This window comes from Hemiscyllium ocellatum, chromosome 9 (assembly GCF_020745735.1).
Source record: "Hemiscyllium ocellatum isolate sHemOce1 chromosome 9, sHemOce1.pat.X.cur, whole genome shotgun sequence".
Taxonomy (NCBI): domain Eukaryota; kingdom Metazoa; phylum Chordata; class Chondrichthyes; order Orectolobiformes; family Hemiscylliidae; genus Hemiscyllium; species Hemiscyllium ocellatum.
In genome coordinates, this window is record NC_083409.1 from 44,105,734 (window position 1) to 44,133,321 (window position 27,588).

Below are 27,588 nucleotides of genomic sequence, written 5' to 3' on the forward strand. Positions count from 1 at the left end.
CTCTGGTGTGTAATTTGTGTCTTCTCCTGTCAAAACAGACATAAAATTGTTGATCACTGTCACTGTTATTTCCTCATTCCCCACGGTAATTCCCCTATCTCTACCTCTTAGAGCCAATATTTACATTAACCAGGCTCTTCTGCAATTAAAAAGAAAAATTCCTGGAATCTGTATTCATGGGTGAAATCTTGTTGAGGTGTTGCCTGGACTGGAGCTTGGGTCTCATCTGCCAGCTGGAGAGCTGGCTGCCAATGCACCTCCAACCTTCCAGATGTCCTGTCCCTTGATTAGGGTCTGAATGCCTTTGACTGAGACACATCTCACTTCCCCAACTCCATTCTGGAGGCGACAAGCCAAATGCACATTTTTAGCTGCTGTGAATGCTTTGTATGGCAGGCCCATCCATTGCTGGGTTAAAATGAGCAGTGATGGGAAGAAACCTTCACCTGGTTACTATTGGCCACTTCAGGAGCTCAAAGAGTGTCATGAGAATTTTAGATGTTTTTGGAAGTCAACTATGGGCTTCCTGTATACTGGAGATAGGATACTGACAAGTTCTGGTATATAGCAACATCCTGTCTAACTAAACATCCATCCTCCCTCTAAGCTCACCGCCAATGAGAACACAAATTGCCAGCCAATATTCCTAACGAATTTATTCTCATATTTCATTTTCTCCCCCCTCTTTATCAACTTTTTGGCCGCCTTTTGCTGGTTTCTGAAATTCTCTCAATCTTCAAACTTGTTATTCTTTGCCAGAAGATGAAGGTCAGGAATGTGGAGACAAACATGTGAAATAGTAAATAGGAGAAAGCATGGCTCTATTTCACTTGATTCTTTGCAATGAAGAGTTGGAAGTGGAGTAATGAAACTTTACAGGGCAGTGCATATTGTTTTGGAAGGGGTCCTGATCATTTTTTCAAAATTTGGGAGGGCTCTATTTTGCCAACACAGAGGTCTATTTCACTTCATTCTTCATTGTGGAACTGTGAGACTTCATGAAACTGTTCATGCAGTTTCACCTCTGTTGACAATTTGAAAGGGCATTACGAATGTTTGGCTGAGCTACAATTATCTCAACAGGGGTTTCTAAGTTTATAACTTAATTTAGGAATTTCAAGCACTGCTTGTCATTGATGTGGATTCTGAATAGAAGTTTGTTTTTTTATCAAATATTAAACACTTGAGGGAAATCTAACATGGCAACAATTATTTAATGCAGCCTCCAGCTCCCAAAGGGGAGGTGCATTTTTTTAACAGGGGATAAGAGATATTCAAAAGAAGCAAGTCGAATCACATCACTGCAATCCCATACCCTCTGAAACTTGGGTACAGTGATGGAGGGGCTCATTGACGACATCTACAGTATGAAGGATATCTACTTCCTCCTCCTCCCTCTACCAAAGGGAAATTAGCAAATGAACATGATTCTGGGCCAGGGCTGACCCCTCAAAACATTTTAAAAAGGTATCCCAGACCTAGTTTTATTTCTTGTGAAGGCAGATGTACAGTGGGTATTCCAGGAGTGATGTAGCTGCTCAAACCATTCAGCTTTAACAAAGCAGAATTCATTTAAACATTATGGATGAAACATGAGCAAAAGAAAAGAGAATTTAGACAAAAACAACTTATTTGATAACCCAACCAACACGATATTGCAACTTAACGAAACTTCTCCAATCCCTTCAAAATCTCATAAACACACCCCTTGGAAAAAGGTAAATTCAAACATAGGTTCTTACAGGCAGGTGAGATTTCAGAGAGAAAGTCCTGGCAAACGTGGAACCTCTTTTCATTGTAGATGTGTCTCTAGGTTCCCAGCAGTATTTGACTGCATGGTAAAACTAAACCAAACCAGAGCAAAAAAAATCCTGAACTGGGGGAATTGGCCACTCCCCTGCCATTGTTCAAAGTAACCTTATCCAGACAAATCCGCACCTTTGCCTTTACGCCCCTCTTGAAAAAAACAAGGTCAACATAACCTTTTTAAAGGGGCAGCATCATCAACCCCTCCCCCTTAAAAAAGGTGAACCATCAATATATGAAGATGGCTTCATGTTGAAACCCCTTACTCTTACCCAATTAGTACATTACGATACATATATATTATATTGACTATAACCATGCAAACATGCACTACTACATTCTATTTCAGTCTGTTTACTGCCACTGAATACCTCCGTTTCTCATCAAATTCTTGACAATGCGTCGGCAATCATGTTTTCTTGTCCCGACACATGTACAATTTTCAAATTAAATGGCTGTAACAACAAGCTCCATCTAAACTGTCTGGAATTGTTGTCCTTAAATTTCTCCAAAAACTTTAATGCATTATGATTACTCTATAGGATTGTCTCAGACTCATTACTGGCAACATAAATGTTGAAATGGTGTAACGCCAACACCAAGATCAACATCTCCTCATTTGTTAAATATTTCTGCTGATAGATGTTCAACTTCCTGGAGAGATACTTGATTCGTCTTTCTATTTTCTCATTGTCTTCCTGTAAGAGCAAAGCACCGATACCCACATCACTCGCATCAATTGCCACCTTGAAGGGCTTTGTGTAATCTGGTGAGACCAATAGAGGGGACATAGTTAACACAACTTTCAGGATGTCAACAATCTTCTGACAGTCTGCTGTCCAATGAAACGTTTATTTAGTAACTCAGTGAGTAGAGCAGCCACACTGCTAAAATTAGTACAAATTTTCAATAAAACCCATTCAATCCCAGGAATCGTAGGACTGCTGTTTTTGTCAATAGAATGGGAAACTCCCCAGTTACCTTTGTTTTTGCATCCCGTGGGGCTATTTGTTCACATCTGATAATATGGCCCAGGAAGGTGACTTTGGTTTTGGCAAATTCACTCTTAGCCAGGATTATCACCAAACTTGCTTCCTGAAGTTGATCGGATAATTCCGATAGATGCCGCAAATGTTTCTTCTCTGTGTGACGAAAAATCACCAAGTCATCAATGTATTCAATAAGATAATCCAGAAGTGACTTTATTAGTTAGTCTTGAAAATGTGGTTTGTGCATTTTTCATACCAAATGACATGACTTTAAATTGGTATAGTCCATTTGGTGTTACAAAAGCCGAAACTGTCTTTACTCTTTCAGATAAAGGTACCTGCCAGTATCCTCTGAGAAAGTCCAACTTAGAAATATATATTGCTTGTCCCAACATTTCAATACAGTCTTCCAAATGGAATTGGATATGAATCAGATTTTGCAACTACATTGACCATTAGGTACTATTTGGTTTTCGCACCATTACTATGGGTGAGCTCCAGTCACTGCAATTCATTTTGATTATGTCATCCTGTAATATGCGTTCAATCTTTTTTTGAACTGGTGCCAACTTTAGAGGGTTAAATCTATATGGATCTTGCTTAATTGGAATGGCATTTCCTATATCTACAATGTGCATAAGTAGATTAGTACTCCCTAGCTTATTTCCACATAAGTCTCCATGCTATAGCAATAACTCTTTAAGGTCATTTTGATTTTCCTCTAGAAAGTAACTCAATAATGTATCCCAATTTTTGACAACTTCCTCATTGTCCAATTTAATTTGAGGAATGTCCAATTCAGAACCCTCTGAACTTGGTCTTTCCCCCTGTTGCAACGTGTAACACATTCTCCTTTTGATTTCCTTCGCTATCAAAATATCTATTAAGCATATTCACATGACACTCTGTGAGATTTCTTTCTATCTGGAGTCCTTATCAAATAGTTCACCTCACTCAATCTCCTTTTGATTTGATAAGATCCACCAAACCTTGCTTTTAAAGGTTCACTTATCGCTGGAAGTAACACTAACACTTTTTGGTCTTTTGTCCGCTTCCTGTTTCATTGTATGCTATGGTATTTTTAAATGCTGTCTAGCCAACTCCCCCACTCTCATTAATCATTCCCTAAAATTTTACACATAATCCAAATATGTGATCTCTGAATTCTGACTCACCAATTTCTCCTTAATTAATTTTAGTGGTCCTCTCACTTCATGCCCAAAAACGAATTCAATTGGACTGAATCTGGTCGATTCATTTGGTGCATCTCTGATGGCAGAAATTACAAATGGAATTCCTTTATCCCAATCATCCGGATAGTCTTGACTATAAGTCTTTAAGAACTTCTTAACTGCTCTTTCCCCTTCATAGATTTCCTTTGACCCCGTGATAAGTTACCTTTATGACCTCCACTGAGATTTATTGTTCCCTTACAAAGTGAGGATTTCTCTTTTCCCCAATTCCTATCCCTCACAGACTGAAATTGATGTTGGAAGCCAAAATTTGATTTATGAACCAACTCATAATCATCAGTCATTTCAGCTGCTAATTGTGCCATTTTAACTCTGCTCTTCCACATGAGTTTCACTACTTCAGGAAGTGAATTTTTGAACGCCTCCAAAATAATCATCTCTCTAAGAGGGTCAAATGTTTGTTCTGTTTTCAATGTCATTAACCACCTATCAAAATTACTTTGTTTGATCCTTTCAAACTCAATGTATGTTTGATCAAGGTCCCTCCTGAACACGCATAACATAAAGTGAATCATGTAAACATCATCTGTAGGCTTCTGGCACAAGCTTATATGCACTTAAAATGGCTTTCTTCACCTCCTCATAAGCCCCAAATACCTCCTATAGTGATGCAAATACCTCACCAGCTCTACCTACCAGCTTTGTTTGGATAAACAAAACCCACATGGTCATTGGCCATATCATTTGTTTAGCCACCTTCTCAAATGAAATGAAAAAGGCTTCTACATCCTTTTCATCAAATTTAGGCAGTGCTTGGATATATTTAAACAGATCTCCACCAGGCCTTTGGCTACAATGGGTTTGCTCATCCTCCCTATCTTCCTCACTAAGCTAACCTTCTACCTTCACCTCCATCCTTTTAAGCCAAATTTCTTGGCTAAGTGCCAATTTATGAAGTTCAAACTTTCTCTCTTTCTCCCTTTTCTCTCTCTCTTTCTCCCTTTCTTCTTTCCCTTTCTCAGTTTCTTCTCTCTCCTTGTCTTTTTGTTAGGTCGATATGTTCTTTTTCTTTTAATCATAATTCAAATTGTTTCCTTTCTTTTTCACTTTTTTGTTCTTTTTCCTCTACTTTAAGCTGCTTTATTTTCAATTGAATGTAAGCCATTTCCAAATATTTTGATGGTGTTTCCAGCAAATTTAATTGCTGAGCTGTTGCTGTAATTGTCTTGCATTTTCTCATGGATGAAGGTAACTCCAACTTCAACTTGTCTCCCAACTCCAGCAGTTTTGCCTTGTTCACCTTTTGAAAAGCCCCCAAAGTCACTTCTTAGAACATAGAACATAGAACATAGAAAAATACAGCGCAGTACAGGCCCTTCGGCCCTCAATGTTGCGCCGACCGAATCCTACCTAACCTACACTAGCCCAATAACTTCCAAATGCCTATCCAATGCCCGCTTAAATGACCATAAAGAGGGAGAGTTCACCACTGCTACTGGCAGGGCATTCCATGAACTCACAACCCGCTGTGTAAAGAATCTAACCCTAACATCTGTCCTATACCTTCCACCCCTTAATTTAAAGCTGTGTCCCCTTGTAACAGCTGACTCCATTAGCGGTAAAAGGTTCTCAGTGTCTACCCTATCTAAACCCCTAATCATCTTGTACACCTCTATCAAATCTCCCCTAAACCTTCTTTTCTCCAATGAGAACAGCCCCAAGTGCCTCAGTCTTTCCTCATACTTCTTCCACCCCTATAAGAACTTAGTGACTGAAAAAGCCAATACTACAGCATGCAGTGCTTAAACCAATTGAATTCAACATCGAAACAAAAGATACTCACACCTACCATTCGCTGCCTTTGAGTCCAACATTCCTAATCCCAAATTGGAACTACAGAACAAATCCCGCCAAGAGGCCCCGATCTATTATAGACTAAGCCAGGCCTCCTCAAAATATTTTAAAAAGGTATCCCAGACCATATCTTTTATTTTTTAAGGTCAGATGGAAAGTGGATATTCCAGGAATGATACAGCTGGTCAAACCACTCAACCTTAAACAAAACAGGATTTATTTAAACATTACGAATGATACACAAACAAAGAAAACAGAATTTAGAATAACTTAAGTTATTTGATAACCCAACCAACATGATAACAATGAAACTTAATGAAACCGTTCCAATCCCTGTAATGTCCCATAAACACACCTCTTGGCAAAAGATAAATTCGAACATTGGTTCTTACAGGCAGGAGAGATTTCAGAGAGAAAGTCCAGGCAAGCCCTCTGTTGAAACATGGAACCTCTTTTTACTGTAGCTGCTTCTCTAGATCCCCAGTAGTTTTTCACTGCCTGCTAAAACTAAACCAAACTAGAAAGAAAACCTGGACTGGGAAATCTGGCCACCTCCCCCGCCATTGTTCAAAGTAACCTTATCCAGACAAATCACACCTCTGCCTTTATGGCCCCTCTTGAAAAAAAAGGACAACATAAGCTTGTTAAAGGAGTAGCATAGTCACAACATACTACTAAGGAGCTGCCAGATTTGTCTTGAGATGATGTTGTAGATTTCATGGCACTGTTGAGGTACCTCATTGTTACGTTATTCTTTGCACAGCCCAACACACCTTCCTTAACCCAAAAGCAGATGAACTGGTTGTTTTTCTCATGGTTGGTTCTAAACATGCATAACATAAAGTGAATCATGTAATTACTGTAAATGTGGTAGTTGTGTTTCCTTAGGGAAAATGATTTTCATACTTAATTTCAAAGTGAATGTATTGTGGTAATTTGCTTTATAAGAGTACTTCATACTTTCTGTACTTCACAAAAGTTGATTGGGGGAGGCTATTCACAGGTAAAGGTATGGTTAAGAAGTGGGAGAACTTTCAGAATGAGATAACGAGACTTCAGTGACAGTATGTTCCTGTTAGTGTAGGGCATGCTGGGTGACTCGAGAAATTGAGGTTCTGGTCAAGAAGAAGAAGAAGAAGAAGACATATGTCAGGTTTATACAGCTGGGATCAAGTGAATCCCTAAAGGTATATAAGGGCAGTAAGAGTACACTTAAGAAGAAAATCTTGAGTGCAAAAAGGGGACAAGGCATAGCTTTGGAATGTAGAGTTAAGGAGAATTCAAAGAAATTCTATAAGTACATTAAGGGCAAAGGATTAACTAGCGAGAGAATGGGGCCCCTTAAAGATCAACGTGGCTGTCTATGTGTGGAACTATGGGAGATGGGTGATATACTTAAGGAATATTTTGCTTCTGTATTTATTGTGTGGAAGAACGTGGAAAGTAGGGAATTTGGGAAAACAAACAGCGATTCTTGAAAAGAGTTCATATTACTGAAAAGGAAATGCTGGAGTTCTTAAAGTGCATAAAAGTAGATAAATACCTGGCAGAGTCACAACATACTACTAAGGAACTGCCAGATTTGTCTTGAGATGATGTTGCAGATTTCATGGCACTGTTGAGGTAACACATTGTTAAGTGTTTCCAAGCACTTTGTGGGAAGCCAGGGAAGAGATTTCTGGGCCTCTTGCTGAGATATTTGTATCATTGATTGCCTCGGGTGAGGTGCTGGAAGACTGGAGGGTGGCTAATGTAGTGCCTTTATTTAAGAGAAGTAGTAAGGAAAAGTCAGAGAACTGTAGACTGGTAATCTTTATATCATGGTGGGTAAGGTGTTTGGAGGGAATCCTGAGGGACAGGATTTACATGCATTTGGAAAGGCAAGGACTGATAAAATATAGTCAACACGGCTTTGTGCATAGAAAATCAAGAGTGGCACATAGAGTTTAATTTAGATAAATGTGAAATGTTGCATTTTGGTGAGGCAAACCAGGGCAGGATTTATGGTAAGGCCAAACAAAGAGACCTAGGGGGTGCAAGTACAAAATTCCTTGAAAGTGGAGTTGCAAGCAGACAGGATGGTGAAGACAACGTTTAGCAATGTTCACCTTTATTGGTCCGAACATTGAGTTGGGACGTCATATTGCAGCTGTACAGGACATTGGTGAGGCCAATTTTAAAATTCTGGTTGCCCTTCTATAGAAAGGATGTTAAACTTGAAAGGGTGCAGAAAAGATTTCCAAGCATGTTACCAGAGTTGGAGGGTTTGAACTACAAGAAGAAGCTGAATAGGTTAAGGCTACTTTCCCTGGAGCATCAGAGGCTGAGGGGTGGCCTTATAGAAGTTTATAGAATTGTGATGGGCATGGCCAGGGTGAATAGCCAATGTCTTTTTCCAAACCAGGGGAGTCCAAAACTAGAGGGCATAGGTTTAAGGTAAGAGTGGAAAGATTTAAAAAAGGACCTGACAAGGAACTTTTTCGTGCAGAGGATGGTCCATTTATGGAACGAGCTGCCAGAGGAAGTGGTGAAGGCTGGTACAATTACACCATTTAAAAGGCATCTGGTTGGGTATATGAATAGAAAAGGTTTAGAGGGATATGGGCCAAGTGCTGACAAATGGGACTAGGAATATCTGATTGGCACGGATGAGTTGAACCGAAGGGTCTGTTTCCATGTGGTATAATTCTGTTATTCTGTGGTCAGAGGTTCAATTTTAGTTCACCAAAACTTTTGTGCCGACTTGCCATTTTTGTTCCATATTAGTCACTAAAATGCAGCAAACTGTGTTCCATTCCCCCACCTGTGTGCAGGAAGGCTCAATAGGCTCCATAAGTAATGGACTTGGGAGGCGTTTACAAGGGAACTGTAGCAGAATTGAATTTGTTTTCATCTGAAATTGAAAATTGTGAGAGGTTTGAACAAAATAAATAGGGAGAAACCATTGATTCCATTGCCGGAGGAGTGAGAAGCATAGGATACTGCTTTAAGGTGATTGTCAAATGAAGCAACATGGACAATCACCGGTTTCACACAATGAATGGGTAGGAACTAAAGTATACTATCTGAAGATATTTTAAGGCAGATTCAAATATGATTTTATAAAAGTGAAGTGAAATAAATAAAAACAGGCATATGGGGAGGAAAGGTAATGGAGGAGAAGTAGCTGAGTAGTTCTCAGAGAGCTGGCACTGCCATGATGGGCCGACTGGCCTCCATCTACATCATCAGCATTCAGTTGAATTCAGACAAGACTTAAAGTTTTAGCAAGATAAGGAAATGGATAATGTACCTACCGATGTTAGTTTCATTTAGATAGCAACTATAAAACAGTAGGTTGTAACACATTGGCAGGCCTCTAGCAGGTTTCTTGAGTAGAGAGATAGCCATTTTGTTCATAAATGAATTGATGCATGTAATAGATTCTCATTTATAGAATAAGCAAATAGTTTAAAGAGCTGAATCAATATCTGATTAAGAACAAAAAGAAAGTGATGGCTGTAAATATATTGTTGGGATCATGGAATTATGTTCAAGAGGAGTATAAATTAGAGATGTAGAAGATTGATGATAATACATTGTTGAATAATCCAGAGTTTTGCTTGGTTGACCTCAGCAAGGCAGGAATATGTTTTGTCCTTCCTGGTTGAAAAGTAATGGTGCAAAATCAGTCTGTGGAAAAGCTAATTGCATTACTCCTGGATGACATAATTCTATAATCTTTCACTTGTTTTGAGCCAGATCTCTGGGTTTTCATGTTGGTTATTGATGTAATAACATTGTTGTGTTCACTCAGCATATGGAAAGAAAGAATTGTGACCAGGAATGACAGAGTCGAGTTTCCTATTTCCTATCTCTGGGGAATTGAAGGTTTCCAAGTGTGGGGATAAATGATGAATGGTGTTGAGGAGGGGTGTGTGAGGGTACAGGGTAGTCAGGGAATGGGCTGGAAGGATGCTAGGGAAGTAGTGACTCATTGTGCTATCACTCCACCTCAATAGTTTGTTTTTTCTCTTGCCCTAACCACTGTTCCCACCTCCAGCCTCAAGTTAGAATGGGTTATGAAGTTACCATTTGACTCTATACTCTTCTATATGTATCTCTTCAGATGCACCGAGTTGATTTCATATATGAATATAAGAATATGAGAGCTAGGAACAGCAGTCACAATTTACCCCCTTCAGCCTGCTCTGCCATTCAATATAATTATGGCTGATCTCATCTCAGCCTCAAATCCACTTTCATGCCTATCTCCTTGTTAAAGTTACTCAATGTCCTGATATCCAACACAATTCAGTGATAGTGAATTCCACACATTCATGACCCTTTGAGAGAAGTAATTTGTACTCATCTCAGTAGTTTTAATCTGTTACTACATACCCTAAAACTATGACCTCTTGATCTACAGGGAAACATCCTGTCTATGGCGACTTTGTCAATCCCCGTTAGAGTTTTGCATATCTCAATTTTGATTTAAGTGTTTAATATCTTTCATTTTAAATAATAGCATTCCAAGACAGTGAATAACCTTTAATTATAGGCCAAATTCTTGTACCTCCTTGAAGTGGTTTGGAAAGTACTGTCATAGTTGCCATGCTGGAAGCTGATTGTCATGAAGATAAAGTGCAATGAGCTTAAAGTTCAAAGCAAACATTATGCTGATCTGTATTCAAACTAAAATACACTCTGAGCAAGTGTAGATGCAAAAGGAGGAGGCAGAAAAAATAAAATTGAGTATCTAAAAACTGCGAAGTAAGTAGTTTGTGAATTGGTGAAAAATATGTTTTCTTTCACAATGGCAAGTAGAAGGAATCCTTCAGGCAAACACTTGGCCACCTCTGTCGTCACTTTGAAGTCGGCAAAAGTGCATTTGTATTTTCGACACTACATTAATCAAAAATGCTTATTTTCATTATATTCAAGTCTTGATCAAATATAAATCAAGCATATTATTAATTAATATTTAACTAATTAATCTCTTCTCCAAGGCTGTTTTATCTTTAAGTAGCTCAGGATATTGTAGAGAGACAGAGTCTGCAGGACTGTTCTTCAACTAATCTAAATTACTGTTGTTATACTATAAGGTGCAATTGGGAATTGTGGGAAATTTCTGGTGACTTGTGCTGACCACCATGCCACTCCTGAGAATTACCTATACTGCTGCTTGCTTACCAAGAGCTTAGTCGCATTCTTGTCAGTTGGCTTATGCTGATTACTTTGATGAGGGACGTAGGTAGGGTCAGTGTGAATCAACCTGTAATCAGCTACAGTTATGCAATTCTGTGAGATGCACATTCCCACGTAATTCTAGCCGAGTGAGCATTCTCAATTTTAATTGGTCCATCCATGTTGTCTGTGATTTCAGGCCCCAGGCCCCCTAATCTCTCCTAAACCTCTCTATTTCTCTATCTTGTGTCTTGCTGAACTTTTGGTAATTTGCCCTATTATCTTAAATCGTCATAATACGTAGAAGCAGAAATTAGGCCATTCCGTCCATTGAATTTGCGCCGCCATTCGATTAAGTCTGGTAGGTTTATCAACCCCATTTCCTGCTTTCTCCCCATAACCTTCGATCCCATTGGCAATTCAGAACTTATTCAGCTCTGTTTTAAATATACTTAATGACATGGCCTCCTCAGACTTCTGTGGCAATGAATTCCACAGAATCTTTGGTCTAAAATATTCTTGTAAAGTGTCTTGAAATGGTTTCTTAGTTACAGTACCATATGGATGCATTTTGTTGAAACAGGAGTCTTGGTGATTTGCCATCACCCTCAGTAATACTATTGAAAAAAGATTCCTTGCGATAATGTTGTTATTCTGCACAGATGTCATTCATGTTTCCTTACACTTAAATTCTCCGAAGTGCTGTAAGGCAACAGTGAACATCAATGAGTAGACATGAGGAGGATTTATTTTCAATGTTGTTGAAATTCAGGTGATGCTTGGAAAGCAGCACTAACTGTCCATCCATAATCATTCTGTGACAGAAGTGTGCCGGACCCCCTTCTTGAGGAAGAAGTGAGTAGCTTGAAAACTTTTCAGTGTTCAGGATTCAGCAAGGTATGGGAGAGAGGCATGGAGAGTCATCGAATCGTACAGCATGGAACCAAACCTTTTGGTCCAACCAGCTCATGCCAAATATAATCCCCAACTCAACTAGTCTCACCTGCCTGCTCCTGGCCTATATCCCTCCAAACCTTTCCAATTCATGTACTTATCCAAACCTCCAGTGAAATAAGCCTTTCTTTCTAACTTAAACCTTCTATACTCAGCAACAATCCTGCTAAATCTCTTCTGAACCTTCTCCAGCTTAATTCTACCCTTCCTCAAAAGGGGTAACCAGAACTAGACACAGCATTCCAGAAGAGGCCTCACCAATGTCATGTACAACCTCAATCTGACTTACCAACTCCTATACTTAAAGAACTGAATTGAATTGAATTGAATTGATTGGCATGTGTACCAAGGCACAGTGAAAAGCTTTGTCTTGGGAGCAATACAGGCAGATCGTATAGTTAAGTAGCATAGATAGTAAATAATAGGTAAACAGTGGCAAAAAACAAAAACACAGGTACAGGCGAATATTAGGAGCTTGTGAGTTCATTCAGTTTTCTAATAACAGTCGGGTAGAAACTGTACAAAACCAGCTGGTGCATGTGTTCAGGCTTCTGTACCTTCTCTCTAATGGTAGAGGTTGTAGAAAAACATTGCCAGGGTGGGATGGATCTTTGAGAATACTGGCAGCCTTTCCTTCACAGCGGGCCTGGTAGATGGATTCTATAGGTGGGAGGTTGGCCTTTGTGATTGTTCGGGCCAAGTTCACCATTCTCTGTAACCATCTCCCATCTTGAATGGTACAGTTGCCATACCAGGTAGTGATACATCCAGACAGAATGCTCTCGTTGGCACACCTATAAAAGTTGGCAAGGGTATTCGCTGTCATGCCAAATTTCCTCAGCTGCCTGAGGAAGAAGAGACATTGTTGGGCCTTTGTAACCAGTGCGTCCACATGAAGAGTCCAAGAAAGCTTGTTGTGGATGACCACTCCCTGGAGCTTGACACTATCCACTTGTTCCACCTCTGTGCTGTTAATGTATAGGGGAACATGCACAACATCCTGCTGAAAGTCAATAATGAGTTCCTTGGTTTTGCCGGCATTGAGAGCTAGATTATTCTTAGTGCACTATTTTTCCAGGTCTCCCACCTCCCATCTGTAGTCTGTTTTGTCTCCATCTAAGATTCGACTAGCTGTGGTGGTTTCATCAGCGAACTTGTAAATGGCATTTAGTCTGGTATTTGGTGATGCGGTCATAGTCATAGAGATGTACAGCATGGAAACAGCCATGGGAATACAGTGAGTACAGTAGGGGGCTGAGAATGCATTTTGGGGCTCCAGTGTTGAGTGTTAGTGAGGTTGAAATATTGTCCCCAATCTTCACTGATTATGGCCTGTGGGTCAAGAAACTGAGGATACATTTGCAGAGAGAGGAACTTATTCCAAGATCACTAAGTTTAGTAATCAGTCTCGAGGGGATAATCATATTTAAGGCTGAACTGTAGTCAATGAGTAGGATTCTTATGTAGCTTTTCTTGGTGTTAACATGTTGTAGGGAGGAGTGACGGGCAAGTGATATGGCATCTGACGTGGATCTGTTGGTCCGATAGGCAAATTGGGCTAAGTCAAGAGTGGTGGGGAGGCTGGAGTTGATTAATGCCATGATCAGCCTTTCAAAGCACTTCATGGCCGCCAATGTTAGGGCTACTGGGCGGTAGCCATTGAGACATGCTGCATGAGGCTTCCTGGGCACAGGGATGATGTTGGCCCTCTTGAAACAGGCAGCACAGTGGCCTGCTGCAGGGGGAAGTTAAAGGTGTTTGAGAAGACCTTTGCCAGTTGATCTGCACCTGCTCTGAGTACACGGCCTGGTACTCCGTCTGGTCCCATCACTTTCCTTGGAATCACATGAAGGAAAACCAAGCAATGAAGGCAAATGGGCGAAATGCCTTTGTAACACCCTGTCTATAAGTAGTGGGCAAACTATGGCCCATTCCCTGACAGAGACAATAAAACCTAATAAAAGAATTGCCTTTTTGCTAATGTTGAGAAATACTACCATCAAATCGAATGAATAATATGTTAATTTACTTTAAACTTCTACTTCAGTCAGGTTCCATCATGCAATATCAATAAAAGTTACATATTCAACTTCATGAAGTGCTTTGTTCCTCATGTGCTTCAAATAGCCAGAAAAAATGGACATGTGAATAACACAGAAAATAGTTGCATGAATTGGCCATTCAGCCCTTCGAGCCTGCTTGGGCATTCAATATGACTATCCAACTCATTACCCTGTTCTGGCTTGCTTTTCACACTCTTTGCTTCCTAAAATACATACCTAGTGCCCTCTTAAAACATTAAATGGTTTGGCCTCACCCACTTTCTGTGACAGAGAATTCCACAGGCTCATCAGTCTGTGAGTGAAGAAATTTCTCATCTCAATACTAAAAGGCCTGTAACCTTAGATTGGGATTTGGAGGCTCCCTGGCCATGGGGTGCACTGCTGAGCATGCCTGTGTTTTTTTTCTAGCAATCACAAGTAATATGGTTGAAGGGATTGGAACATGCTAAGAACACTTAGGTTGTGTGACATTTGACGTCTCGTCCCCAGGGGCGAGCTGTATGTAAATATTCTGACATCCAGTTACTATTAGGTGAAAAAACGCGCTATATTTGCATGGTTGGACAGTCATGTGAACACTCCATCAGCAGCAGTACTTTTTTTTGCTGAAAGGCACTGTTGTAGACTCAGTATCTTTTTTTGTGCAGTTAATTATAGAGGCACCACTTGTCTTTGGGTTGCCATATTTTCCACTTGACTGAATAAGTACATTTCCGGGGCTGAAACATCAATGATTTTACGTCATTGGAGTTATGAGCTGGGGGGGGGGGGGCAGAAGTTGGTTTACACCTTTCGCTGTTGGCACATCACCTTAGTGTTTGTATTCCACCTGCATTTCACAGGATTCATGTCCAAAGTAGCTGAAGGAACCTGCTCACCCGCTTCTAACTGAATGAAAGATTGCAGGGTTGCAGATTAAGAGAGGATTCACACTGAACTTTGAGCCACCATTGAGTTCACAGGTATGGCCCAAGGCCACTCTTAAAAATCCAGATCTGAGTGCAGTTTTAACATCTCTATCCAAATACACTCGTTACACAAACAGACGCCAAACGCTGCAACATTTCAGTTTTTTTAGGGGGAAGTTTCCACGCAATACAGTTTTGCTCAAGCAAGTGACTTCCTGAAGACATTACTGAGAACCTATCGAGAGAGCGATGAGGAGCTGTAACTTACATCACTTGCATATCAGGACAAGTGGTTTGAGGTTCTGCTAAACTTGGAGGAAGTTGCATTCATCGACAATCGAGCAAAGTAAACGTATGCACCCTTTTCAAAACGCGTTAGTTTGACTATTTGAAGGAGTTATCAAGTTTTATTATTTATTTTCTCCACACCCCCGAATAATAGTTGTATTGTTTTTCGACAGGACGCATGGTGTTTAACTACTGGGGACCACCAGCAGAATTAAACCATGAGCAAGTTTTCCTGGCTGAAATACTTGGCTCTTGCCGCTGCACTATTGGGTGCAACCCAAGGTAAAGGAACATGACTTCTGTGCTTCATAACTCTGAAATACATACGTTTAGCCCAGCAATTCATTTATCTTTAAATGTCCAAGGGTGAATGATGAAGGGTGGCCACGCGATATAAGGGGATATTTCTCTTCTTAGCCAAGTCGATGCTTAAGACCGGCTATTTAACGGAAATGTCAGATGTGCAATTTGACAAGGCGAAATTAATCCTGTAAATTAGAATAACCACGCATTTATCTGAAATTCTCTGGTAGTTTGGAAAATTTTCAGGTTAGAGAAATTACAATGGATGGGGGGGGGGGGGGGGTGGTGGGAAGGTGGTGAACATCCTCTTTTGTCCAATTTTCCAGTTTCCCTGTCTTCCTAATGTTTAGAATGAGGTGCTTTTTTTTGGTTGCAGTTGAGATATTGCACCTTGCTAGAATCCACCCTGGATTATCTGCTTTTCGGTGTGGAGTGACAAAATGCCTGAGACTGTTGTAAACTCAACCATGGATGAAATGATCGCTTGGATATTTAAGCACCTTTTGCATTTAATAAGAGCCTGATTTTTCAAAAGCATTAAGTAATGAAATGTGTTTTGAATGTATTGGAGAGTTGAAGCAGTGTGATTAAAGATACCATGAAAAGGAAAAGCTAAGCGTTGTATTTTTGATCCTAGTTGGGTGACGTTTTACATTACAGTTTTCCAGTTGAGATTTCATTGGATCATTAAATCAATTTTGTCTGTTATTTTGCTGTAATTAGGAAAAGCAATACTGTGTATTGTAATTTGTAGTTCTTTTCCACCACTACGTTGAATCTACAATACTGTTCAGATGTTTTATTCAATGTCTATTTTCTTGTTGTGCTGAATTTATTCACCAGTTCATGCTTAATTGCCAAAATTTTCCAGAACTGAACTAAGTTATTCTGAAGGGGAATATTTTTTTCCCTACAAGTCAAAAGGATGATGTTACATTATCCCAGGTAGATGTATGTCAATGATTGACAAGATTGAGGAAAAAAGGTAGAATTTTGCACCACTAATGGAAAATTTGAAAAGATTTGTTTTATTCTGTTGTTTGCTGTCGATGTTATCAGATATTTTGCTTGTTGCAGTTTCATTGTTCTGGTAAACACCTTGAAATATGTCTTCTACATTAGTGAGTGTTTTTTATATTGTGGTTATTGTTCATAAAGTGGTGTAATGATCTTGGAATATGATCTTCATTCATTGTTTCAAATACATTGGATTCAGGTACGAGCAGGAGGACCACTCTCAAATTGTATATTTCCGAAGTTTACAAAAGTTAGACATTTCTGTAACAACTTGAAAATAAAACCGAATAAATAGACATGTTTTATCATGAAGTTGTCAAATGTTAGTGGTGCTTCAAAAGTATTTTGTGGTACAGGTTTAGCATCTATCAGAGAGCTTAATTTAAACTTCTGAAACTGATGTCTTAGCAACCGAGAGAAAAGATTTACATTTTTATATCACCTCAGAATGTCTAAAGCAGTTTAGAGGCAACCAAATGAAGCAAAAACAAACCTATATTCCCTGGCTCAGTGCCAGCCTTTTAATTTGGCCATTGGTGCCCATAATCTTTCACCCTTGAAGACTCATTTCTCAACCATGAGGACGACATGTATCTTTATTGTGAATTCCATGAGCAGAAATGCTTTACAGTTATCGACATTGGAAAGGATGCAAAAAAGGGGGAATGAATATGTAGGGGCAGAAGTGAGACTAAAGTCTATAATTTTTAGGAAGGTTTTGAAGACAGTGCGAAGGAATGTTTCAGTGACCAGAGCCAAACATTGTCTCTGTTGCTGTATGCACCTCAGATGGTACCATTTTGCAATACATTTTATTAACTAATCGCCATGTAAAAGAATATTCATATCCTTGTCTGAATACTAAATGATTTATACATTAAAATAGCAGAACCATTGTTCCACATAAAATATTTCCGCATGAAACCATTTTCCTCCTTACAAAATAAATAGGAGCCATTTTACAAATGATACCTTGTTGGGATTCTCTGTAAACAATTGAGGTATTTTTGAATGGGGAAATAATTAATTAAAATAACATTATCACCATCCCTCTAAATCTATGTCGTAGTCCAGAGATTGATATATTAGTTTTTAGTAGTAAATACTGTGTTTCTCAAAGCAATAATGGGAAATAGACATGATCATATTTCAATTAAAGTTCATCCCTGCTGTCTTAATTTATAGTTATGAATCAGAACAAAAAAGAAAAGGGACAATCCCAGGATATCCTTAAACGTGTTACAGTTAATGAAATATGTTTAGAATGTAACTGCAATGTAACGTAGACTACACAAGGCAATGTCTTCCAAACAAGGCTGAAATAAATGGTTGGATTGTATCTTTTTGTGATATTAGTTGATGGATATGTATTGATGAGGGAGAACTTCTCTGCTTTTTCTTAAATAATACCAATGGAATCATTTACATCTACCTGTTAGAAGAAGTGGTACTTCTTCATCCCAAAGGACAGTACCTGTGAAGTTCAGTGCTCCCTCAGTATTACATTAGTGCATTAGTCTAGGTTATATTCGAATGTCTTTGGAAGATGTATATTTGTAATTTCTAATGGTTGGAGAGATCAAATGTTGCAGCATATTTGAACCTTGTTATTGGATGTCAAAGCCATGCTCGCGGGTTTGACTTTACAGTAATTTTTGGATTTATAAATGCAAGTAACTGGTTGGCGTGTGTTTATAGATTCAGTTTTGGCCAATGCTACATAATGCAAAGTGTTCTCTGCCAATAGCTGTGCTTTTACAATCCACCAAATAATGACTTGCTCAATTCCCTTTTGAATAAAACACTTGCGCCTGTCAGAGGCAGGATGTAGTCCCACAAATTATCTTCTCAAATTTTGTGGGAAGTGAGATAAAAAGTTTGCAACCTGATTCTCATGACCATGAGAACATAAGACCAAGAATAGGCCAGTATGTTTCTCAAGTCCTTTTGATCACACTGCATGTATCACTCATAACCATGTGAAGGCAAGAATTGCCCCGCAGTTCATTCAATCCACAGATGATACAATTTGTGGACTGCCTTCCACAACTGATGGTGCAATTAACACTTCAGGGAAAAAAAAGTGTGAGAAGAAAATTTGGCGAAATAGTTCCTTGCTCTTGAAGCCAATTAAGCAAATCATGGTTCTTCATGATTTACAACTAGTTTTAACTTTTTTGACCTAATTTCAAAACTCCATTTACCTGATGAATTCCTTATAATAGCTTAGGCTTGGGATTTAATTGAACAACAAACTGGCTGTGGTTCACTTTTGCAATTTATAAAACCTTTTGAATTTGTCAACTGGACCAACACCTTGTAGTACATCAAGAGCCACATTTGTTCTGTGTGATATTCCTATGATACTCTTTCCTTCAAAAGTGCTTTAAACAATGTATGCTTAAAAGACAACTGCTAAAGAATGGTGAATGAAAGTCACATTGTGAGCAATGTGTTATGAACTGGTGGGTAATGTAGTGTGAAATTAGTGAAGAATTCAATGACAATTCTATGGTCACCTTAAAATACCCATTCAATGGCAGGGTTACAAGCTGCATTAAAATTTTATTTAAAGTAAAAATATCTTAGAACTGACCTTCACTACAGATGTGTTGTTGTGTAACAGGTTGGTATGCTATATTAGGAACACAGGAACAGAAGTAGACATTCAGCCCCTTGATCCTGTAATGCCATTCAATGTGATTGTTGTTGATCTGAGTCCAAACTCCATATACCTGCCTTTGGCTCATATTCCTTATTATCTTTGCTGAGTGAAAATTTGAAATTAACAACCGATCCTGCGTCAACTGCCATTTGCGGAAGAGAGTTCCAAATCTCTACCACCCTTTGTATACCCTTTGTGTGTAGAAGTACTTCCTAACATCCTTCCTGAAAGGTCTGGGCCTAATTCTCAGAGTATGCCCCATAGTACTAGAATCTCCAAACCATGGAAATAGTTGATCTTTATCTACCCTGCCTTTTCCTGTTAGTATCTTAAAGACTTCAACCAGATCACCTATTAAGCTTCTAAATTCTAGAAAAAACAGGCCTCATTTGTGTAATGTCTTCTTATAACTTAACCCCTACAATTAAAAATAGACAATAATAAGATGTGACAGAGTTTTACTGAAGTAGGAGGTATGTTAAATGTTAAAATAGATGATGATTCACCGCAGTAAAATTCAATTGCAATTTTACATTAACTACCTGATTGGATGGAAAGAGCAACAGATTCAGGTCTGGTGGACCTCTACTTAACATGAAATGGTTTTTAAGCCACCATCAAAGTTATTTCAGATTATTAATTTGAAGCTAATTGTTTTCCTCTTGATGAGTCAAAAGTTTTCAAATTAATCAGAACATTGCAAACATAAATAAAACCCTTTGCAAGTTTCATCCAAAGGCTAGTTTCCAAAGATGCAAGGCAATAGTAACAGTTTCAGGGGGCAATTTCAATTTCTACAGCGTAATGAATGACGACATTTCCTTTGTGATTTCCAAATGATTTTCCCTACAGTTGTTTGTAATCCATAATTTGTGATTATAATCGCTTGTGTTGTTAGTAGTTATTAAGTATATCAGGGCCTTCTTACTATCCTGGTAAATGCCTCAGTGAAAGTAAATAATGTTGTGGATAGGTTGAGTACATCATAAATTATTTCTGAAAAGCCCAATGACACAGATATCCAAAAAAAAACACATTAATGTGAAACACAGTGCAGACTATATAACAATCTGTGCTGCTGCCAAACAGCTACTTAATAAATCAAGACCTTTGCATTTGTACTCAGAGAGTCGTGTAACCCCAACACAAATGGATTAAGATGGCAGATTCTTCAGAGTGAGTGAACTGCATGCATAGCCACAGTTTGCCCAAATCTTGTAATTTTATACCTGTTCATCAACCATTGCCCAAATGAATCTCCACCCTTAAAATTGGACATACCTTGTACTCTCAAATGTGGGTATCGTTAAATTATTCAGGAGGTGAGATCCTTTAATGTTACAACTAGATTTTCAGGTGCAGCAGAAAGCAATACCTTTTAGTGTTTGATGCGATTATCAAAGAAAACATTAAACCTAATTCTCACTAAAATCTGTTCTGTATTTTATGTTCTTTTGAATGGATTTCTATTGCAAAAGCAGTAACTCACACTAAAGATGGAAAAAGTTTCCCCGATGACACATTTCTAAACATGCTGTGCCTGACATTCTTGATTGATGGTTGAATGCTTTGAAACTGAAACTGTTGTACGTAAAGAAGAATTATATGGTATGGGTTCTGAAGCTTTTCTTAGACTCTGATTGTTTATACCAAGTAATCCCCCTTTAGATTTTTATTTCCATTAAATGTTAGTGAAATTGGAAAAATAGTTAGGCATGATTTAATATCATGAAATGGGCAAATTAATCTTGTACAAATTGATTCACTCAAAACCCTGTTATAAACCTGCCAGCCTTTTTTATACCTTACTGGCAGCTTTTAACAACTGGAATTCTTCTAAATTCAGTTATTTCAGTTTCATTTCCTGGCTTACTTTTACCTCTTCCCTTCCCTTCCCTTTGACATCTTAGTCAGTTTTGTGCAAGAAGTTTGTGGCACTGCAGCTATTCACAGTATTGACTGATGCAAGCCACAGAATCAAAAATGGCCGACATGGAAGCAACTGGGCTCACTTCTCCTCCTTAGTATTCAACCTTTCATTCAGCCCCCTATCTTAGAAAAAAATCAAGTGTGAAATGGTTAACCATCATGTTATAAGAAAGGGAAGTAAGATACTGGAACAGAATTAATCATAAGGAAGTTTTAGTAAAAAAAAAATTGCATTCTTCATTGAAAGTACATTCAAAAACATAACATGAACGATTCAGGAGTTGTATTCAATGTGCTGTATCTGTTTAAGTTACAAATAGTGAAGAACACAAGATTTTCAGAAGTAAATTTACATTTAACCAGATTTTTACTAGCTTTTCTGGATCCTGCAACTTATTTGACATAGTTCCTTATTCTGGTTTTTATTTTCTGAATTTCTTCTGAGAATTTGTGGTATATGACTGCTGTTGGTGCCTTGCACAATCAGTTGGCTCAAATTTGTGGGCGGCACGGTGGCACGGTGGTTAGCACTGCTGCCTCACAGCGCCAGAGACCCGGGTTCAATTCCCGACTCAGGCGACTGACTGTGTGGAGTTTGCACATTCTCCCCGTATCTGCGTGGGTTTTCTCCGGGTGCTCCGGTTTCCTCCCACAGTCCAAAGATGTGTAGGTTATGTGAATTGGCCATGCTAAATTGCCCATAGTGTTAGGTAAAGGGGTAAATGTAGTAGGGTTGGCGGGTTGGTGTGGACTTGTTGGGCCGAAGGGCCTGTTTCCACACTGTAAGTAATCTAATCTAAAAAAAAATTGAAATGCAACAAAGCAAAGTGAATTTCATAGATTTACTTTCCTGGAAATGGGGTGTTCTCTTTCGAGAAGGGACTTCAAATGAGTATTTTGCCTGACAACAGCAGTTGCACGCTAATGAAAAGCCAACGTATTTCCACCCATTAAATGCTGATGTATTGATTCCCTCATTGCGTGCAACTATGTAAATAGTAATTGCTCCCACCAGTTGCTTGCTTGATTCAATGAGAGAAATCTGTTGCAGGATGAAATTGGTCTTCCACAATGTTGGCAAACTCATCTATTGTGAATCAGCAAACCATTTTACATCATGCCTTCACTTCCAACAGACATTTTGTTAACTTACTATGAACTCATTTTTGTGACTGGGAGTGACTTATTTCACCCTCCAAGTGTCACTTGTAGCTCAGACATGAAGACAAAGGGTTTGGAGGGATATGAGACAAACGCTGGCAAGTGGGACTAGAATAATTTTGAATATCTGGTCACTATGGATGAGTTGGACTGAAGAGTCTGTTTCCATGTTGTACATTCCTAAGATTCTATGACTATAACTCTATGAGTAGCAGCTATAGTGTGATATAAAGCTGAAAGGAGCTCAGGACTTGAAAACCTTCTTAGTTTCTCCTTTCCTAACTTTGAGCACTGACACCAATTGCACTGATATAAAAGGCTGCTAGTTGTGATCAACTAATTCAGAACAAGTTTGGACATTAAACCAAACACCAGAGATTGGTATCCCTCAGAGACCTGAGGTAAAACATTGCTGCTTTGGAATGGTTCAAAATGATTGATACATTTAAGCGCTGAGCATTCCAGCCATTCATGTTGAAAATTACAAACAGGGTCCTACAAATGGTGTAAGCAGTTAGACTTTTGCTTCCTCTGCCTGAAAGAGTAACAGACCATTCTGTGGCCTGGCGGAAAACCCCATCCCAGGCATATTGTTGATATGATATGTTATTTTCCACTTTTAATCTGCTGCCTTATTTTGGATGGAAATTGTAGCGTTCCCCCCATTTCTGGACACTCAGCACCTAACTGGGGAACACTTCTGAGCTATCCACCCCTGTTATACTTACCTCTGTGTCTCGCTGTTTCACTGCCTCAGGATCAGAAAAGGCTATTCAGTCCCACCAGCCTGCTCCCCTATTCACTTAGCTCATGGTTTAACAATTAGATCTTGATTAAATGAGGTTAGCATATCCATTTTGTGCTGACTATGCAAACTACATCTTTAATAGTTGATAATTCTGATTACGAGACACCTTTGTAAAACAGAGAAAGGTGACTCGAACCAAATGTCAACGGAATTGTTACTTTTAGTAGCTGAAAGGGGTGACATGGCTGATCATGACAAAGGATGTTGTCTACAACGCCCAGTGCAGGTCCAATGATAAACCACTCCCTGAGAACACAGGATAAATAACCATCCTGAGAAACGCAGGCTAAACTCCCACTCTGGGAAAAACAGTTAAGCTCCATTCTGGAAAATGCATGAATAAATCTACTTTGGGAACAGATGATAAATCCCACGCTGAGAAAGCAGGATAAACCCCACCCTGAGAAACACAGGATACACCGCACCCTGAGAAATGCAGGATAAACACCACCCTGAGAAACACAGGATAAATCCCACCCTAAGGAAGACAGGACAAATCCCACCCCGAGAAACACAGGATAAACCACACCCTGAGAAATGCAGGATGAACCTCACCCTGAGAAACGCAGGATAAACCACACTCTGAGAAATGCAGAATAAAACCCCACACTGAGAAACACAGGATAAAACCACACCCTGAGAAATGCAGGATAAACCTCACCCTGAGAAACACAGGATAAACAACACCCTGAGAAATGCAAAATAAAACCCCACCCTGAGAAACGCAGGATAAACCCCACCCTGAACATCACAGAATAACACTCACCCTGAACAATGCGGGATAAACCCCATCCTGAGAAACACAGAATAAACACATCGTGGGAAACACAGGATAAACCCCCAACCTGAGAAATGCAGGCTAAAACCCACCCTGAACATCGCAGAATAACACTCACCCTGAACAATGCAGGATAAACCCATCCTGAGAAGCAGAAGACAAATCCCACCCTGAGAAACAAAGGATAAACCCCACCCTGAGAAATGTAGGATAAACCCCACCCTGAGAAACGCAGAATAAACCCTATCGTGGGAAACGCAGGATAAATCCCACCCTGAGAAACAAAGGATAGCACCTCTCCCAGGAAATGCAGGATAAACCCCACCCTGAGAAATGCAGAATAAACTCCATCATGGGAAACGCAGGATAAACAACACCCTGAGAAATGCAGGATAAATCCCACCCTGAGAAACACAGAATAGCACCTCCCCCAGGAAATTCAGGATAAACCCCACCCTGAGAAACGCAGAATAAACCCCATCATGGGAAACGCAGGATAAACCCCACCCTGAGAAATGTAGGATAAACTCCACCATCCCTGGGAAACACAAGATAAACTCCCTACCCCTGGGTAATGCAGGATAAACCACCAATCTGAGAAACACAGGATAAACCCCACTCTGGGAAATGCTGGATAAACAACCCGTCCCTGGGAATTGCAGGATAAACCCAACCCCAAGCAATGCAGGTTCAACCCCACCCTGGGAATCGCACGATAAATCCCACCCTGGGAAATGCAGGATAAACCCCACCCTGAGAAATGTAGGATAAACCCCACCCTGAGAAACACAGGATAGCAACTCCCCCAGGAAATGCGGGATAAACCCCACCCTGGGAAATGCAGGACAAATCCCACCCTGAGAAATGCAGGATAAACCCCACCCTGACAAATGCAGGATACACGCCACCTTGAGAAACACAGGATAAACCCCATCATAGGAAACACAGGATAAACCCCACCCTGAGAAATGTAGGATAAACCCCACCCTGAGAAACACAGAATAAACTCTATCATGGAAAACGCAGGATAAGCCCCACCCTTGGAAATGCAGGACAAATTCCACCCTGAGAAATGCAGGGCAAATCCCACCCTGAGAAATGCAGGATAAACCCCACTCTGAGAAACACAGGATAAACCCCACCCTGAGAAACGCAGAATAAACCCCACTCTGAGAAATGCAGGATAAACTCCACCCTGAGAAACACAGGATAACACCTCCTCCAGGAAATGCAGGATAAACCCCGCCCTGAGAAACGCAGAATAAACCCCCATCATGGGAAACGCAGGATAAACCCCACCCTGAGAAACACAGGATAAACTCTACCATCCCTGGGAAACACGATAAACTTCCCACCCCTGGGTAATGCAGGATAAACCACCAATCTGAGAAACACAGGATAAACCCACTCTGGAAAATGCTGGATAAACAACCTGTCCCTGGGAATTGCAGGATAAGACCATAAGACATAGGAGTGGAAGTAAGGCCATTTGGCCCATCGAGTCCACTCCGCCATTCAATCATGGCTAATGGGCATTTCAACTCCACTTACCCGCATTCTCCCCATAGCCCTTAATTCCTCGAGACATCAAGAATTTATCAATCTCTGCCTTGAAGACATTTAGCGTCCCGGCCTCCACTGCACTCTGCGGCAATGAATTCCACAGGCCCACCACTCTCTGGCTGAAGAAATGTCTCCACATTTCTGTTCTGAATTGACCCCCTCTAATTTTAAGGCTGTGTCCACGGATCCTAGTCTCCTCGCCTAACGGAAAAAATTTCCTAGCATCCACCCTTTCCAAGCCATGTATTATCTTGTAAGTTTCTGTTAAGTCTCCCCTTAATCTTCTAAACTCCAATGAATACAATCCCAGGATCCTCAGCATTCCTAGTATGTTAGACAACCATTCCAGGGATCATCCGTGTGAATCTCCGCTGGACACGTTCCAGTGCCAGTATGTCCTTCCTGAGGTGTGGGGACCAAAACTGGACGCAGTACTCCAAATGGGGCCTAACCAGAGCTTTATAAAGTCTCAGTAGCACAACGGTGCTTTTATATTCCAACCCTCTTGAGATAAGTGACAATATTGCATTCACTTTCTTAATCATGGACTCAACCTGCACGTTTACTTTTAGACAATCCTTGACTAGTACTCCCAGATCCCTTTGTACTTTGACTTTACGAATTTTCTCACCGTTTAGAAAGTAGTCTATGCTTTTATTCTTTTTTCCAAAGTACAAAACCTCGCACTTGCTCACGTTGAATTCCATCAACCATTTCCTGGACCACTTTCCCAAACTGTCTAGATCTCCCCACTTCCTCAGTACTACCTGCCTGTCCACCTAACTTCGTATCATCGGCAAACTTCGCTAGAATGCCCCCAGTCCCTTCATCCAGATCATTAATATATAATGTGAACAGCTGTGGCTCCAACACTGAACCCTGCGGGACACCGCTTGTCACCGGCTGCCATTCCGAAAAAGAACCTTTTATCCCAACTCTCTGCCTTCTGTCAGACAGCCAATCCTCAATCCATACCAGTAGCTCACCTTGAACACCATGGGCCCTCACCTTGCTCGGCAGCTTCCTGTGTGGCATTTTATCAAAGGCCTTTTGGAAGTCTAGATAGATCACATCCACTGGGTTTCCCTGGTCTAACCTACTTGTTAACTCTTCAAAGAATTCCAACAGGTTTGTCAGGCATGACCTCCCCTTACTAAATCCATGTTGACTTGTTCTAATCAGACTCTGCTCTTCCAAGAATTTAGAAACCTCATCCTTAATGATAGATTCTAGAATTTTACCAACAACCAAGGTTAGGCTAATTGGCCTATAATCTTCCATCTTATGTCTTGATCCTTTCTTGAACAAGGGGGTTACAACAGTGATCTTCCAATCATTTTGGACTTTCCCTGACTCCAGTGACTGTTGAAAGATCTCAACCAATGCCTCCGCTATTTCCTCAGCCACCTCTCTCAGAACTCTAGGATGTATCCCATCAGGGCCAGGAGATGAACCCCACCCTGAGCAATGCAGATTAAACCTCACCCTGAGCAATGCAGGTTAAACCCCACCCTGGGAAACACAGGATAATCCCCACCCTGGGAAATGCAGGATAATCCCCACCCTGTGGAATGCAGGGTAAACCGCACCCTGAGAAATGCAGGATAACCACACACCCCCCTCCAGGAAATGCAGGATAAACCTGCACCCTGACAAACGCAGGTTAAATCCATACTCAGAGCAATCCAGAGTAAACCACACCTTCGGAAATGCAGGATAAACCCCACCCTGAACAATGCAGGATAAAATGCACCCTCAGAAACACAGGATAAACCCCATCCTGAGAAATGCAGGATAAACTCCACTCTGGGAATTGCAGGATAATCCCCACCCTGAGAAATGCAGGATTAACCCCACCCTGAGAAACGCAGGATAACTTCCACCCTGAGAAATGCAGGATAAACCCCACGCTGAGAAATGCAGGATAAACCCCGCCCTAAAAATCGCAGGATAAACCCCACCCTGAGAAACACAAGATAAACCCTGCCCTGAAAAGCGAAGGATAAACCCCACCCTGGGAGATGCAGGATAAACCCCACCCTGCAAAATGCAGGATAAACCCCACCCTGAGAAATGCAGGATATCTCCTCTATGAGAATCAGAGGATGGACGTGACACTGGGACTCTACCTTTCCTGCACTCT

General features: G+C 40.2%; 1 protein-coding gene across 1 annotated transcript in view; it reads left to right on the forward strand.

Moving 5' to 3' along the window:
- The first annotated feature begins 14,849 nt into the window (after positions 1–14,849).
- ptprc (protein tyrosine phosphatase receptor type C) overlaps positions 14,850–27,588 on the forward strand; it is a 154,699-nt gene continuing 141,960 nt past the window's right edge. The window contains exons 1-2 of the mRNA XM_060829556.1: positions 14,850–15,285; positions 15,395–15,503. Of these exons, the coding sequence (XP_060685539.1) occupies positions 15,440–15,503 (64 nt within the window). The 5' untranslated portion in view covers positions 14,850–15,285; positions 15,395–15,439. The remainder of the gene's footprint in view (positions 15,286–15,394; positions 15,504–27,588) is intronic.